The sequence below is a fragment of the Choristoneura fumiferana genome, chromosome 11 (genome assembly GCF_025370935.1).
Source record: "Choristoneura fumiferana chromosome 11, NRCan_CFum_1, whole genome shotgun sequence".
In the NCBI taxonomy this organism is placed as follows: Eukaryota; Metazoa; Arthropoda; class Insecta; order Lepidoptera; family Tortricidae; genus Choristoneura; species Choristoneura fumiferana.
In genome coordinates, this window is record NC_133482.1 from 4681274 (window position 1) to 4696952 (window position 15679).

General features: G+C 38.2%; 1 protein-coding gene and 1 pseudogene across 2 annotated transcripts; both read left to right on the top strand.

Annotated features, from left to right (window-relative positions):
- Positions 1–1302: 1302 nt before the first annotated feature.
- On the top strand, positions 1303–8446 carry LOC141432533 (probable cytochrome P450 6a13). 2 transcript variants are annotated; one of them, XR_012451839.1, is made up of 9 exons: positions 1303–1503; positions 1582–1711; positions 2708–2917; positions 4250–4440; positions 5144–5280; positions 5372–5466; positions 5802–5928; positions 6013–6612; positions 6781–6869. XR_012451839.1 is itself a non-coding variant. In XM_074094143.1 (9 exons), exons 1-9 carry the CDS (start codon positions 1316–1318, stop codon positions 6945–6947), a joined length of 1509 nt encoding a protein of 502 aa, XP_073950244.1. In that variant the 5' UTR covers positions 1303–1315; the 3' UTR covers positions 6948–8446. The 2 variants fall into 2 exon arrangements, 1 of the variants encoding a protein (XP_073950244.1); XM_074094143.1 differs by having other exon boundaries at positions 6013–6276; positions 6781–8446.
- A 129-nt stretch (positions 8447–8575) lies between these two features.
- Positions 8576–15679, top strand: part of LOC141432532 (cytochrome P450 6j1-like) — a 17607-nt pseudogene continuing 10503 nt past the window's right edge.

Sequence of the window (15679 nt, forward strand, 5' to 3'; positions counted from 1 at the left end):
CGCTGTTCGATGCTAAAAAAATGCGAATGCTATTTAAATAACTAAATAATCAGAACCTAAATTATATCATGGACAGGGATATTTGGAAATAATTCAGATCCGCATTAGCGATCCCTTCAAATAGCAAACCTACTGTGTTAAAAATAAAGTTGTGATGTATACATATCATTTAATAATACTGTAAATTTGTTTAAAAAAATATATATATACCTCGTTGAGTTTCTTGCCGGATTCTTCTCAGCAGAGATCCGAACCGGTGGTAGATTTTTTTTGACATTCATAAGTGCTTGTTATAGCCTAAATTGAATAAAGATATTTTGACTTTGACTTTGACTTTGACTTTAAAGCAATTAGGTTTTATTCAAATTCAAATCGTTTATTTGTTTTAAACGTCTTTTTTTTAAACTACCAGCGCAGAAGAATACGCCGCAAGAAACTTGGCAGAAAGTCATTAAAAAAAAAATACAAATAATATAATTCTCATAACCTACCTATCTCAGTTCTGTCTACTATATCTTGACAAGTTTGTACCTGACACTCGTTAGAACCCTGTTGCAGTCAGCATTTGCCGCACTTGTCAAATGAAATCTTGATAAGGGCAGCAGAGGCTCCCTGCGGCACGGTTCTACCGAGTGCCACATACGAACTTGTCAAGTTGTCAGTCAAGTACAGTGAACTACATACTAGCTGAATGACTGATACCGATGATGACAATGATGATTGTTTGCACGTTACCGTTGTCGGTTTTTTATTTTTTATGTAGCCTGTATTATCCTCCTGAAGCCCACCATATAAATATTTTGAAAAAAATTGACAAAGCAATTAGAATCTAATTGTTTCGAGAATAAAGCCAAACTGCCGTCAAATTGCCATGGTGTAAAACAATAGAAAAACAAAAGAATTTTTACTTTGTTACATTGTCATAGATTCCCAATTCCCTTGAACTTATTGTGTACATTCTATTGCACATTGGGCCGCACGAGGTTATGTCCCACTTCTGGGCAAAGGCCTCCCCCTTTCCTCCGCCACTCTTCCCTGTCCTGGGCAGGTGGTTTTAATTTAATTTAATTAAATAAATAACTTTACCACTTTGAGTTCTGTGCAGACGAAGTTGCGTGCAAAACGTAATAAATAAATAATAAAGTAAAGCGATTGTTTTTAAATTGTAGCTGTCGTTTAAATGACAAAGATATAAATGCGCGTAACGAGACACGAGTCGTGTGCAATTGTGTCACTCCCCACAGAAATTATCTGTTTCAATTCAACTCATTATGTAAATTGTGCACAAGTGTTCGTAGAAGAATACATCCTCGACATGTGGATGCTACTTATTTTCTGTCTCGGAGTTCCACTTCTTTTTTACTATTTTAAAGTGATTAGATTTGTGTATTGGAACAAACGGAATGTGCATACAGCGTCAGGATGTCATTGGTTTTTTGGACATTATAAACAGATTTTATTTAAGGAGAAACATATCAGGACCGTGGCTCAAAAAATGTACAAGTAAGTTGGTATAATTTGATGATTTGTAACAAAAACCGTTTGTTTTCTTTTTAATTATGTAGATATGTTTATGGTCAGTGAATTTCCGGATTCTCCGGTGGTCGGATACTTCAGGCTGCAAACTCCAGGGTTGCTGATAAGGCACCCGGAAGTCATGAAAACTATTCTCGTTTCCAAGTTTTCAAACTTCGGGATAAATGGATTTTTCGTGAGTATTCAATATGTACTCTAGACAAAAATTATGATATTCCAATATACGGATTCAGTATTACCTACGCTAAATAAGTGTTTCGGCGAAAAACGTTTGGCAATTTAACCTGATTCATTTCGCAACTTTTCATTTCCCAACTGCTTAATATTTCTGAAACTGTAAATAATGCTCGATGGCCCTGAAATAAATCTAGAAATATTTACAGTTTCAGAGTTTGCAAAATGAAACAGGTTGCCAAACGTTAGTTGCGAAATTAACGGATACAAAGTGTTGTACTTTAATCGCAGTACGATCACCCGCATTAATATCTGCCACAGCGGAGTGTGCAAAAATATCTGACTCGTCCTATATGCCCTAGAAATATAAGAGTCGTATCAGATATTTATGCACACTTGTTGAGTCATATATTGGTGCTGGTGACTACATGATGAGCTTCAGAGTGGTACTGCGGACCTCCTCCCCCCAAAAACACCCATGCCCAGCATGGGTTAGTTCCACTAAACGTCCGCAACGACCGTGATGCCCTCAATATTGTTCCACCTAACGCCCGTGGTCGTCGCGGGCAATCATTCGACGTCATAGATGACGTCACTGTTGGCGATCGCGTCGCACCCACAGCGCCACAGAATATCATCAGAATATCGTCAGAGTGGGCTTACACCATGACAGATGACAGATGATTCGAGATGTCGTCAGAACTTCATGAATTTTTCGAGTCATTATTTCTCATTCGTTTTGTCATAAACGCAACCATAAATTCACGGGAATCCATGTTGAATTAAAATTTACTCCAATCTATGCGAATTATTAGTCTCACAGAACGTTTTTACAAAGCCATACAGCACTCAAGATATGCGTTCCACTAATAACGTTCGCCCACAACGCCCACGGCCTTTTTTCGTTAACGGAAATGGTCGTGAGCGTTGCGGACTTTAGGTGGAACCTGGCCCATGTCTTTCGGCTGACGACGATGAGAGTGGATATCTATGACAGATTGACAAGAAATACGACTTCCTGGCTGGTTCGAACCCGTTCTTCGTAAAAGACGAAGAGTGGAAGGCGGTGCGCGCGCACGCGACTGCGGTGGTCACGCAGGCCAAGCTGCGCGGGTACTTGCCACGCATGCGCACGGTCGGCGCGGAGATGGCCAAGTATGCCGCGGCCCGCTGCGCTGGCGGCCTCAAGGAGTTGGACGTTAAACATGTAAGTTGTTTTTCACTTCTCATGCTCGTAAAGTTCGTGTTTATGCTGGATCAAGGCGACGACGTAAAATGACTTTTTATGCTCTAGTACATAAAATAACATCTTCCTCTAAGACCAAGGTAATCAGGTGTCAACAGCCACAAACAAAAAAGATTCTACATATTTTTTTAATAATTTTTAATTTAAATAAAAATAAAAATCAATTGAAATCAATTAAAATAAATGAATAAAACTAAAAAAATATAATTATATAATAATGGATGAAAAATAAAAGGTACAGTAAGTGAAAAATTGTTTCCACTGTTGCTATTGCATTTCCTCGCAATCGAAGTGAAAAGCAGTGTTAAACTCGAGCATTAAACCCATTTTCCCCTCGACGTGACTACCCACCCTCGCCGTGCCGGCTCGGGTGGCTATATAAACGTCTTAGGTAAAATGGCTCGTTTTATGCTCTTGTTGTACAATCTACTATTTTGTGAATGTGAGTAAATATCTTCTTTCTTTTTTTCTTTACCAACGACGCAAAAAGAGGACTGCTAATTTTGCGACGCCAATGTCTGTCTGTCAATCTGTAACATCGTAGTTCTCAAATGGATGGGTTCAATTCGATGTGGGGTTTTTTTTCACGTGAAAGCAAGTTTCTTAGCTATGTTTGTTGAAAATCGATTCAGCTGTTTTTGAGATTTGAAAAAATTTGATATGAAAATCTCGAGGATTTTAAATTTTTTCTAAGTTACGAGTAATTAGGTTTTTAAAGCAAAACAGTTTCGGATCGCCGGACGGTATCTAACACGTACAGTCGCCATCAGATATTTCGGAGCGGCCAAGGCGGTCAAAAATATCGATATATGAACTCTAATACCTTAAATTAAAACCCAAAATTGCTAAAAGTGGCTCCGAAGCGGTAACGTTTCGTGTGCTCTGCCTACCCCATTTGGGAATACAGGCGTGATGTTTGTGTGTGTAATACCTTAATATTAGAGTGCATGTGCCGATATTTTTGACTACCTTGGCCGCTCCGAAATATCTGATGGCGACTGTACATCCTGTGGTTTTACGCACCAGTTTTCCTACCAACTAGACTATAAAATCCAAAAAAAAAATAGATTTCATTGAGCAAGCTAATAAAAAAATCAAAATAATATTAAAGATATAATTGGTTCGGGTCCTTGCTTTACGAAGGTTGATATCAATGAACTTGAACCTTTTACCTGATTACTTAGGTACTCCGCTACCACATGAAAGATAGCTGTGTATGTCTGGACAACACATATTTCATGCAAAAATCGCGAGAAAGGTGTCGCATTTGTGATTGTTCAGCCTGTGTTCCAGCTAGCGACGATGTTCACAACGGACGTGTTGGGCTTTGCGATCTGTGGTGTCGCCAACAACACGTTTGAAGAGCCCGACTCACTGTTCGCGCGCATCACACGAGAAGTGTCCTTCGCCACTTCTGTCATGGACAACTTAAAGGACGCCTTGCAGACCGCGTGGCCTGCTCTCAGCTGTATTTTTCAAATGAGGTGACTATACATTAGGCTAAACCAAAAACGAGCAAAATCTCGCTCGCTTTCTCTTTCATTATCTATCTGCGCGTTCTCACTATATGAAGCGTTGACAGGCCTCCCACTAGGTGGACTGACGACATCGTGGTGAGAGTTGTGGCCAACCGGCGGTTGCAAGTGACGAGCTGTCTTTCATTGTGACGTTCTAAGGGTGAAGCTTTTGTTCAGCAATGGACACCTTCCGGCTGATGATGATGATAATCTATCGGTCTCGTATTTTTTTACGTGACGTCTTAGTGATGACAAGAAGGTATGAATTGCTTCCAAAGACATGCCTGTATCACGTACAAAATTAAACATGTACCTATAAAATTTTTGACCCGAATATATTTCTATTTACAATTTGTATCTTCATAATTATTTTTGACATAATTTTGTTGAACTGTTTCTATTAAAAGTTCCTCTGATAAGTGATTGTGGCACGATAGGTAGGTATGTAATGTACCTATGCACTCCAAGGTAACTAAATAGATGCGCTAACTTTGCCTTAGTACAGTCAAGGGTAAAGATATCGACACGGCCAAAGTTACAAAAATATGTAGACGACTTTATGCACTGAACATTAAGGCCGTGTATACATATTTTTGCAACTTTGGCCGTGTCGATATCTTTGCCCTTGACTGTACGAAACCTTTAACCACCTTTTGCATACTTTTTAAAGGTTTGCAACGAAAAAATCAGAAGAGCAACTTGTGTATGTGACTCGGCGGGTAATCGAAGAGCGAGAGAGCAGCGGCTACAGGAGGGACGACTTGTACCAAGTCGCGATGTCGCTCAGGGAGACCGATACCGAAGGAGGTCGGTAAAGTTTCATCACATATAGATACCATAATTAAATTAGCATATTATGTCATTTATTACTACTTATATTACCTTACTTGTATTGCAGTGTTCACTGACGAATACATCAGCAGTTTGGTGTACACAGTCATGCTGGATCAGTACGAAACGTCCAGCAACGTCATCGTCAATACGCTTTTAGCTGTGAGTATGGATGCATTACTGTTGAGCATTTGATAGCCGCGGAAGTGGAGGGCACCGAGGGCCTAATACTTACCCCGCAAACGGAGAGGGGACTAGTCCCCCTGTTTTGAAAGGAAATGCGCTAGTGTTTAAGAAAAAATTGCGAGAGGAAGCGGTGACCAAAGAATCTTACCCCTCTGTTATGGATTACGAAGCGCATGCTTTGCACGAGTTAGCTTAACAGTGATTTCAAACACTAGTTTATTTGTAATTTGCTCTGAAATTCTGCCGAAAACAAAGCTTTTCTCGGTTTTTGTTGCAATAGCTTATTGTTATATCGTCGCGCATCCTTTCAGCTCGCGTGGCATCCTGAAGTCCAAGATAGACTTCGCAAGGAAATACTACAGTTTAAATCCAACAACAAAGGAGATTACACATCAGATGATATAAACAATTTAAAATATTTAGATATGGTGTTAGCGGGTAAGGTTTTAGCATCTCAGATTAACTTCGTTACTTCATTTTTCAGTTTTACGTAATCGCTACACAACCTCCTTTATTTTCTAGAATCATTGCGCGTCTTTAGTCCCGTACCAGTTTTATCCAGAGAATGCACGAATGATTGCTATATTCCTGTACCGACACTTAAAAATCCTTTGAAGTTGACCAAGGGAACTCCAATAATGATACCGGTTCAAAGCATGCACATGGACCCCAAGTACTACCCGGACCCGGAAAAGTTCGACCCGGAACGGTTTACGGAGGAGCAGGCTCAAAACAGGCCGAAGTATACTTATATGCCTTTCGGTGAAGGCCCCAAGCAGTGTTTAGGTAGGCTACTCGTATTTCAGCCACATGTGGCATCAAGCTGTAGTACCTTAGCCTAGATTTTTTAAAGATATTGACGTCTTTGCTACTTCTTTGTAACGTACCTATATATGATTCGGCTGTACCTACAAGGAAACATTAAGGGTCTGTGCACACCACGTTTTTTAAACGCGCCGTCGACCCCTTTTTGCATCGATACAAACGCGATACGCACGGAAGTTGTATTTTAATTTATTCAATTCATAAAAATGTTCAGAGCATTACAGCAGTTGTGAACCAAAGCACTGAAATTAATATACTTACAGTTTTACACTAATAATACATAAGGAACAAATAAAAGTAAGTAATTAAAATTTATATATTAAGACGTCGACGGTGCGTTCAAGCGACTCTAATTGATGCAAAGGGTCTAATTGATTGTTGGTCTGTAAATTACATTACGCTTAGTCGATTGATACTTTTTTATGAAATACTGTTATTCTTCGGGACTTTTTTCTTAATTTCTAGCACCTCGCCTCGGTGCGCTGCAGGTGAAAGTGGCTGTGATGAGCATAGTGGAACACTTCCGGCTGCGCCCCGCCGGGGACAACTTCCCGCTACCCATCGTCCCGGGCATATTCCTGATCAGTTGCCCGCAACCAGGGACAACTAAACTTATTTTTGAACATCTGTAGGTAACGTGCGTTAAACAGGGTGCTCAATCGAGTAGGTAGTAATTAAATAATTACATTTGTAAATTTGTCTTGAACAGATGGAGTACATAACTAAACTACTTAGGTAGTACTTTTATATTTATTTATTTTATTTTATTTATTGGTCACACAGTAAAAACCGGGTAAGTAATAGAATATATAAAACAAAACATGTAATATTCATTACGTATAACTTCTCTTTCTATATTTTCTTAAATATAACATACGTTTGCTAAAATTCTCATATCGTAAAATGATAAAATATATAATTTCATAATTTATGAGCTATGGACATAAATACACTGAGTATAACGATCAAAGAATACCTATAATATTCGCAACCTCGAACAACCAAAATATATAATATTCATTTAATCTTACAACGGAAAACACACTCAATTTTTTTTTATTTTTATTTATTTGACTTTTACGGTTTCCTCGCTGCTATAAAAAAAACCTAACATCGAAAGCTAAGGCGGGAGCTACGACGCTCCGCTTTGCTCCCGCCTTAGCCTTCTGAACCTAAACTATCCAAATCGCTTCTGCTCGCTCGCACAAATTTCGAAGTATAACTTTGCAATACAAAATTAAAGGGTGATAAACACCTAATTTTCTGGTTTTACATTTTTAAAATTTACCAAGTATTTAAGAAACAAAGTATATCACGTATTTTAAAGGGTGTACCTTATGTATGTTATATAATATGAATTTAGCCCATAAATATGTTATTTCTTATGAAATTATATCTAACGTTTTTATATAACAAGTTATAGTCCTAAGGGACGCACCCGTAAAACCAATGCGCTATAAAATTGAAAACGACGGAACACAACCCTCTCCGGCCAGAAGTCGGAGCGCAGGAACATTTGGTGGTACTTAGCAGGCACTTGAAGTCTAAATTAAAAGAAAATAATAAAAAACTATCGAATTTTGTTTTTCTTTTTATTCGATTCCTACCAGTCAAGATGTCTACAAATTCTTCCAGAATATTTCTTCACATTATTGGGTTAGTACTTTTACCTGATACCCCTGTAAATATTTTTCAGAGTTGATCGATGCTCAAAGTGTACCACGTCAAAGTAATTATTTATACTTAATCAAATGCAGATGAAAATATGGCTGTTCAGTCAAACTAACATAATAACCTGCTGCACCCTGTATTCATTACATTTTGTTTTACTCATAACAACGCTGTGCAGCAGAAGAAGTGGATGAGCGGTTACAGTGCTGAAAATGACCTTCCTATACAAGATTACACGACTACTGCCAAAGTAATAGGAGTGTTAAGAAGATCATTTTGACCACCGCAATGAGGGCTATCGCGTATGAATTCGCCGCTAGAGGCGCTATTGTAGCGTGAGGTCTCCGAAATGTCAAATCTCATAGTTTTTGGGTAAGCTACGCGGGTTTATTTATAATTAGAATAATTTTGTGAATATTTTGCATTACCTGAAATTAAGTATGGCAATTATGCGTTACAGAGCAATGAATGTCTGTGTTTTGAGACAGTTTTTTCTTTTGGAAACTTTTGTCCTCCCTTTTTTTCCGAACAAAACGTGACTAAGCATCACTGTGGTTGCTGGATATTTTTATGGTACGGTTCTAAGGTGTATTAAATATGATTTTAATCTAAACTTTGTTTTAACGCCCGTAATAACAGACTCTGAAAGCCACACTTAAAAACCTTACGCAACAGTGTCGCCATCTAGAAAGACAAAAAACGATAGCCCTCATTGCTCAACCACGACAACAACTACTTCTGTTGCTTTACTGCACATATTTTTTCGGATAATAATAATGTTATATTAAACTGCCAGGCACGAGCGGATGCAGAGATCGGCGTAAATAACATTCCATCTAATAATAGATAATACTTACCTACTATTAACTATGTAAACAAATTGTTATTCTATTCTCGTATCAATATTAAACTAGGTTCCTGGCCTCCATTAACTTATCATTCAAAGTAGTCTCACTTTTTACGCAACTTTTATCATAAGTGGACAAAGTGAATAAACAAGCTTAAATACACTTATAATAATATGTGGCTAATAATTGCTTTTGGATTTATGGTTGTGTTATACTATGTGTTTATTAAAAGAGGTTTTGATTATTGGGAGAAGCGAGGGGTGCCTACGGCGAAAATCGCCACTGGTTTTTTGGGCATTACAAGGAGGTTTTTTTGACGAAAAAACATTTGGCACATTTACAATTCGAGCTCTACAGGTAATTTTAGCTTTTAGATGTTCCCATATAGCTTAAAGTTCTTATGTTAAACTTTCTTTTATTTTTATTGAGTTTGCTAGGTAGTTTTTTAGTCAAATAATTAATAACAAGTCGATTGTTGACTCAAGCAGAGAGTATTACGGAGACCTCTGAGTATTTCGGAGTTTATGTGCTAAATGTGACTTAAATTATAGTGGTATCTATTTAATTACATTTTAAATTTACATTTAGGTTTACGGTGAAGGAAAATATTGCGAGGAAACCTGTATACACCACAAAATACACACGATAACATTTCTATTCCTGTTACTTTTAGTTCTATTGCTGTAGTTACTTCAATAGCCTTTGTCGACATTTCTTTTACCTACTTAATACAAACGTCTCCGTCAGTTATATCGTCACTACTTTGAAAAAATCTCGTATCTCAAATCAATACGTCAACAAAATTGACTCTTGAAATAATGTTCATAAAGTTCACTCAGTAAAATTATCGATTTTAAGATACGGGCTTTTTTCCAAGTAGTGACGATATCTTTAGAGAGTCCCCAGAAGCACCGGTCTTGGGATATTACATATTGAACACCCCTGCGCTGGTAGTCCGTCACCCGGAGCTTATTAGAACTATCCTTACGTCAGAATTCTCCAGCTTCTCCTGCAATGGAATTCACGTAAGTCATACACCACCTCGCGGCCATTGCCTTAGAGATTCTGTCTGGAGGGAGGGAGTGGGATAGCAGTCCAGCTTCTTATAGGTAATACGACCGAGTAGGTAATAATAATAATAATAATAATCATTTATTTTCTCCTCACAAAAGTAATAGTACATACAATACAGCAACAATACACACAGGACAGCAATAGTTGTGAAAAATATATAATATAGTTTTAGAATAAGTAGGTACTGGTACTGGTAACTTTTGTGAGGGACTGGAGTCTGAACTAGGTAAAACCTGTATTACAGATCTCCAGGCCCCATCCCGGAAACTCACCGATAAGCGCTGACAAGTTCAGTCAGATACATTCAATAACTTCCTCATATCATAAGGTTATAGGAGATTAACAAGTTATGAACAAATCAATAGTAGCATATACATACTATCATGCAATCTCATGCAAATGTGCATACGTGCACGCAGGCACGCACGCACATGTGTGTGTGTGTGTGTGTGTGTGTGTGTGTGTGTGTGTGTATGTGTGTGTGTATGCGTGTGGGTGAGTGTGGGTTTGGTTAAGTCGAGCTATGAATGTTATGCCGGGTTATGTATATATATTATATATAATTATGATGTATTGTTATATTGTTCTGCATTATTACATGTGACTATTATCATAATATTAAATTTACATCGTATTGGTATTGGTTGTCAATTTGTCTATACAAATATTAATTTCTCTACTTTTGTACTGATTCCTGGTGTGCAATAAAGAATATTTGTATTGTATTGTATGATACTGTAATGTTCCAAATTTCCACTGGTTAATGAATACATAACTAAATAATGAATAAATAAATGTGCCCCCAACCAATTACCAGTGATGGGTAACGTTACTTAGGCGCTGTCAATGAAACAAGATCAAGTCCTCGATCTCCCCGTATGTTAATTCCATCAGCCAATTTGAAATCCTAATTTTGCATTCTCTAAGTGTAAGTGTATATATTTTTTTCAACTTATTAATTTTATTATAGAGCTTTGGACTAAGATAGTGGAAAAGGCGGCCGGAGAGTGCCAAACGAGAAGTGTTCACCGCACAGACACGGTCCATTCGCCGCTTATTCGAGATAAGCTCTGGATCAAACTTAAGCTCCCTATGTTTCCTAAGTATAACCTGTCGAATAAATAAACCTCTCACCGTTAGAACTTGACATTCACGGTAAAGATCAATCGTAGGGTACCTAAAAGTTTTTTTGGTCATGACCTTCAAGATTGCTCGTTGGGCTCTTTCGATCCGCAGGAGAAACGTCTTAGCGGCACCACCCCACACACCAATGCAATAGGTTAAGAGTGACTGCGCGAGCGCAAAGTAGACAGTTTTTAAAGTCTGGTGTCCAACTACAGATCTTAAATTTTTAAAAACAAATAAGAGTTTCCTTATTTTTGCAGCCAAACTATCAATGTGAAGCTTCCATCGCAGATTACAATCCACGATCACACCCAAGTATTTAATATAATCGGCGTGTGAGAGAGACGGACATTTACAATAATCAGACTGGTCAATACAGTTATGGACAACAATCCCATCAAGTTCATTGTTCGGTTGAGTTGAGGCTGAAGGAGAGAAGGTTAAGAATTTAGATTTATCTACATTAAGTGTAAGCAGATTTGCCATAAGCCAATGGGATACTTGGCGAAGAGCATCTTCAGCCAATGTTTTAGCACTAATCCAATTTTCACCATTTATGATCAAAGCAGTGTCATCAGCATACGCTATAATACTACAATTTTGCAACCGAAGTGTACACAGATCATTAATATAAATATTAAACAAAGTCGGGCCCAAGACGCTCCCCTGCGGCACCCCGTAATTCAGAGGTAATTCATCACTTTTTGTTTTGTCATCAATTACAACACTTTGAGATCTACATGTAAGGTAACTTTTAAAAATATCCAGGGCAAGGCCTCTAATACCAATGGCTTCCATTTTCTTCAGCAAAATGGGGATAGAAACCGTGTCAAATGCCTTGGAAAGATCCAAGAAGACACCTATAGTCTTACGTTTAGATTCAAGGTTTTTAACAATAGTATCCGTAAGCAAAACTACAGCATCCTCCGTGGATCTGCCCTCCTAAAACCAAACTGGTTTGTAGCTATAACGTTGTGATGATCTAGATAATTGATAAGGCGTTTGTTAAGAATCTTTTCAAAGACCTTAGACATGGTCGTGAGAACTGAAATGGGGCGATAATTATTCATGTTTGCCTTACTACCACTCTTGTGTATAGGGTGAACCAAAGCCTTTTTAAAAACTGTGGGAAAATTACCCGTGGAAATACTTAGGTTAAAAATAAATGACAGGACAGGGACAAGTACATTACGGCATTCCTTTAAAATAGCAGCTGATATACCATCATCACCAAGCGAACAATTTGTCCTCAAACCAAGAATCAACTCTTCCACCTCCGAGTCATCAGTATGAAGAATTGCCATAGAATTTAATTGTGTATTTAGGGTATTAAGATTGTAATTGTTTGAATGTATCAAATAGTTCCTATCACGAGCAATATTAAGTGCTAGAGAGCGACCAGCGTTTACAAAAAAATTATTAACGGAATTTGCAGAGGAAAAAGGATCTGGGCAAAGGGAAAGTAATTCATGTGGGGTCGATTTGACTTGGTTTATACCTGCAACCTGCTTGATGGCATTCCATGTCTCTTTTGGTTTACCTCTGGCCCTCTCCATCAAGCCCTGTTCAGAGTTACGTTTCCACTAAAGATAAGAGGATGCTTTGCGAGGAATGTGTTTGTCATAAACCAAGAAAAACGCTTCGTTCATTAAATATACATTTACCTACAAATACTTAAAAGATCCTCTCCTTTCTCAAAGGGCCGCGGCAACGCATCCATAACTCAACTTATGTTGTGGGTGTCCAAGGGCGGCGGTGATGATTTTCCATAAGGTGACCCGCCTAAAAAAATGTGTTTTTTTTTCATGCAAAATTTTCAATGTGGAGACAAAAAGCTTGCAAAATTATTAAGTGAACACCATCTAAAAATTTATCGCTCGGCATAATTATATTACCTACTTTAAAATTTTAAATAACTGTGGGTACAGCGTCTTCGTATTTTTCGCAGACGGATAAAAAATACGATTGCGTTGCTGGTTGGAACCCATTCTTCCTGAAAGACGAGGAGTGGAAGATGTCCCGGGGTCACGCCACGCCAGCTCTCAGCATCGCCAAGTTGAAGGGCTATTTGCCGATCATGTTTCGAGTTGCTGACGAAATGGTGAAGTACGGAAAGAAGCATTGCAAGGGGTCGGTGAGAGACGTGGATTTAAAGGATGTGAGTAAAAAAATTAATAGTTTAAAAAACACTAGAAAAACACGCTTTTATAAATGCACGTTAAAACAAAAAATAAATTATGCAAACATTTATTTTAAGTAGGCGAGTGAGCCCGCATCCTCTCCATCTTCACGATATTCCATCATGGAATGCCAGTGCCTATCTTCCGGCTTCATCATTAGACCTTTAAACCTAATCGTGGTCAAAGTTAATTACATGACTTTTCTAAGAAATCCAAAAGAGCTATGATACGATTTTCCATCATGAAGTTCCAGTTCATATCTTCCGGCTCCATCATCAGATCAGTTCGACAGTACCATATTATTGTATTGTCGTCAGAACTACATACAGCAGCCAATTTTCATTAGGTACTCTACGACCCTTGGAAGATGGTTTAATTAGTTACCTTATATTCCATTACATAGTTACAAACAATGGTCGTCCTAATAAAAGCGTGTTAAAAACATTGATTGTTTCGTAGTTAGTGTTTGTCTATTGCTTGTCCCACTAGGTGGCCTGACGACATCGTGAGAACCGGTGGATCCAAGTGGCGAGTTGTCGTTCATTGTCGGGGGAGCCGTTGGTCAGCAGTAGACGTCTTCCGGCTGATGATGATGACAGTTTATGAATGAATGGTAGACATGCATAAAACCGCAATGGGAGATCTGATGAGGGGATTGGATAAGTAGAGTTATGTGTGGGTTATTTTGAGTTCCTTGACCATTTTTTTTTATATGATAAGCTAGAGTCCGGGCACAATTTCTCTTTTCGCTGACGATGGTGATGTGATGATGATGAATAACAATAAAACTAAAACGACGCGGGGGATACAACGCTTCCAATCGATATCGCGTTCGCGCCTGATTCAAATAGCGGCGGCGAGAAGACCAGCAGGAAGACGAAAAGTTTACGATAAAATTGCACAAAAGTTAAGAAACAAAATACAAAACTTTGTATTTTTTTTAGTTTTCAATTTTAGTAGGTTTAAGCACAAGATTAGATTTCGGTTGGAAATAATTGTCTATTTTTTTAGATTTCAACAATGTTTACGACAGACGTGATGGCCAACGCGATCTGCGGCGTGGCCAACAACACGTTTGAGGACCGGCACTCCCTCTTTGCTACTATAACCGAGCAAGTGTCGCGGATGCTTGTCACTAGTGTCAGAAACAACATCAAGTCTTTTGCAGTGGCTGCCCTACCTGCACTCAATAGAATATTTCAAAAAGGGTAAGCTTATTTATGGTTTCAAAAGCCGTGGTGGGCTAGTGGTTTGGTTTGACCCTTGGCCTCTCCTCATGCAGAGGATCGTGGGTTCAAATCAAACCCCGGCTCGCATCTGAGTTTTTCAAAATTCAAGTGCGAAATTACATTAAAAATTTACCACGAACTTAACGGTGAAGGAATATATCGTGAGGAAACCTGCACAAACCTGCGAAGCAAAGCGCGAGTAAAAGCTACATAGAACAAAATAAATTAAGTAGCTTAAACTCGAGAACCACTAGACCAATCTAGCTTACTTTCATTTTTAATCTAGGTACAAGGTTTAGTTCTTGCGCTTTCCCTCTGGCAGCTCGCCCTCTCTCTAGTACCTAAGCTGTAAAAGCCATCTGAGGCTAATAGCAACAGTAGTAACAGAGTAAATTTTTAAAAATTGCAATGTTTCCGCGATCTGCGAGACAGCGATAAAAGAATTCGCACACGAACTCGCTGGGAAAATATAGTTTGTAATAAATAAATAAATATCACGGGACAATTCGCACCAATTGATCTTGTCCCAAAGTAAGCTTAGCAAAGCTTGTGTTATGCGTACTAAGCAACGGATAAATGTAATTATATAGATAGATACATACTTAAAAACATAGTAAACACCAAGACCCGAGAACAAACATTCGTATTTTCATACAAATATCTGCCCCAACACAAAATGCTGAATAAAAATATGTTATTTTTTTTAGGTTTTTACCGAAGAAATTAGAAAGTCTACTAGTGTCTTGACTCGAAAAATAATAAAAGACCGCACAATCAGCGGAGAGACACGAAACGATGTTTTCCAAGTTATGATGGCTTTCAAGGGAGAACGACGATCAAGGTGGTGAGTGATATGATACAAATTACATTACAATCCGTGAGCTCTTAGAAAAACCTTCGGGTTTCGGGGGAAATCGGAAGGATTCGTTAGTAGAAAACGACAATTGTCTTCTTGACTTAGTAGCAATCCATCACGCGAAGAGTGCCTAGTTGTGTTTTTCATGATTTATATAGAGCAGTAAAACCACCACTTACTATTTATTTACTTTGTTATTGTTCGGAAGTTGATTTCCATTGGGAGTCAATTAAACAGGGTATTTCTGTAAATAGCCATAACGGGAATTGTTTATAATGTTTGTATATAAATATTTTTAAAGAATCTGAAAGCTTCAGGAAAAGTGTTGATCGTAGATATTTTAATAAGGTTCAAGACGCGAGTTATAGAAGCAACGGGGAT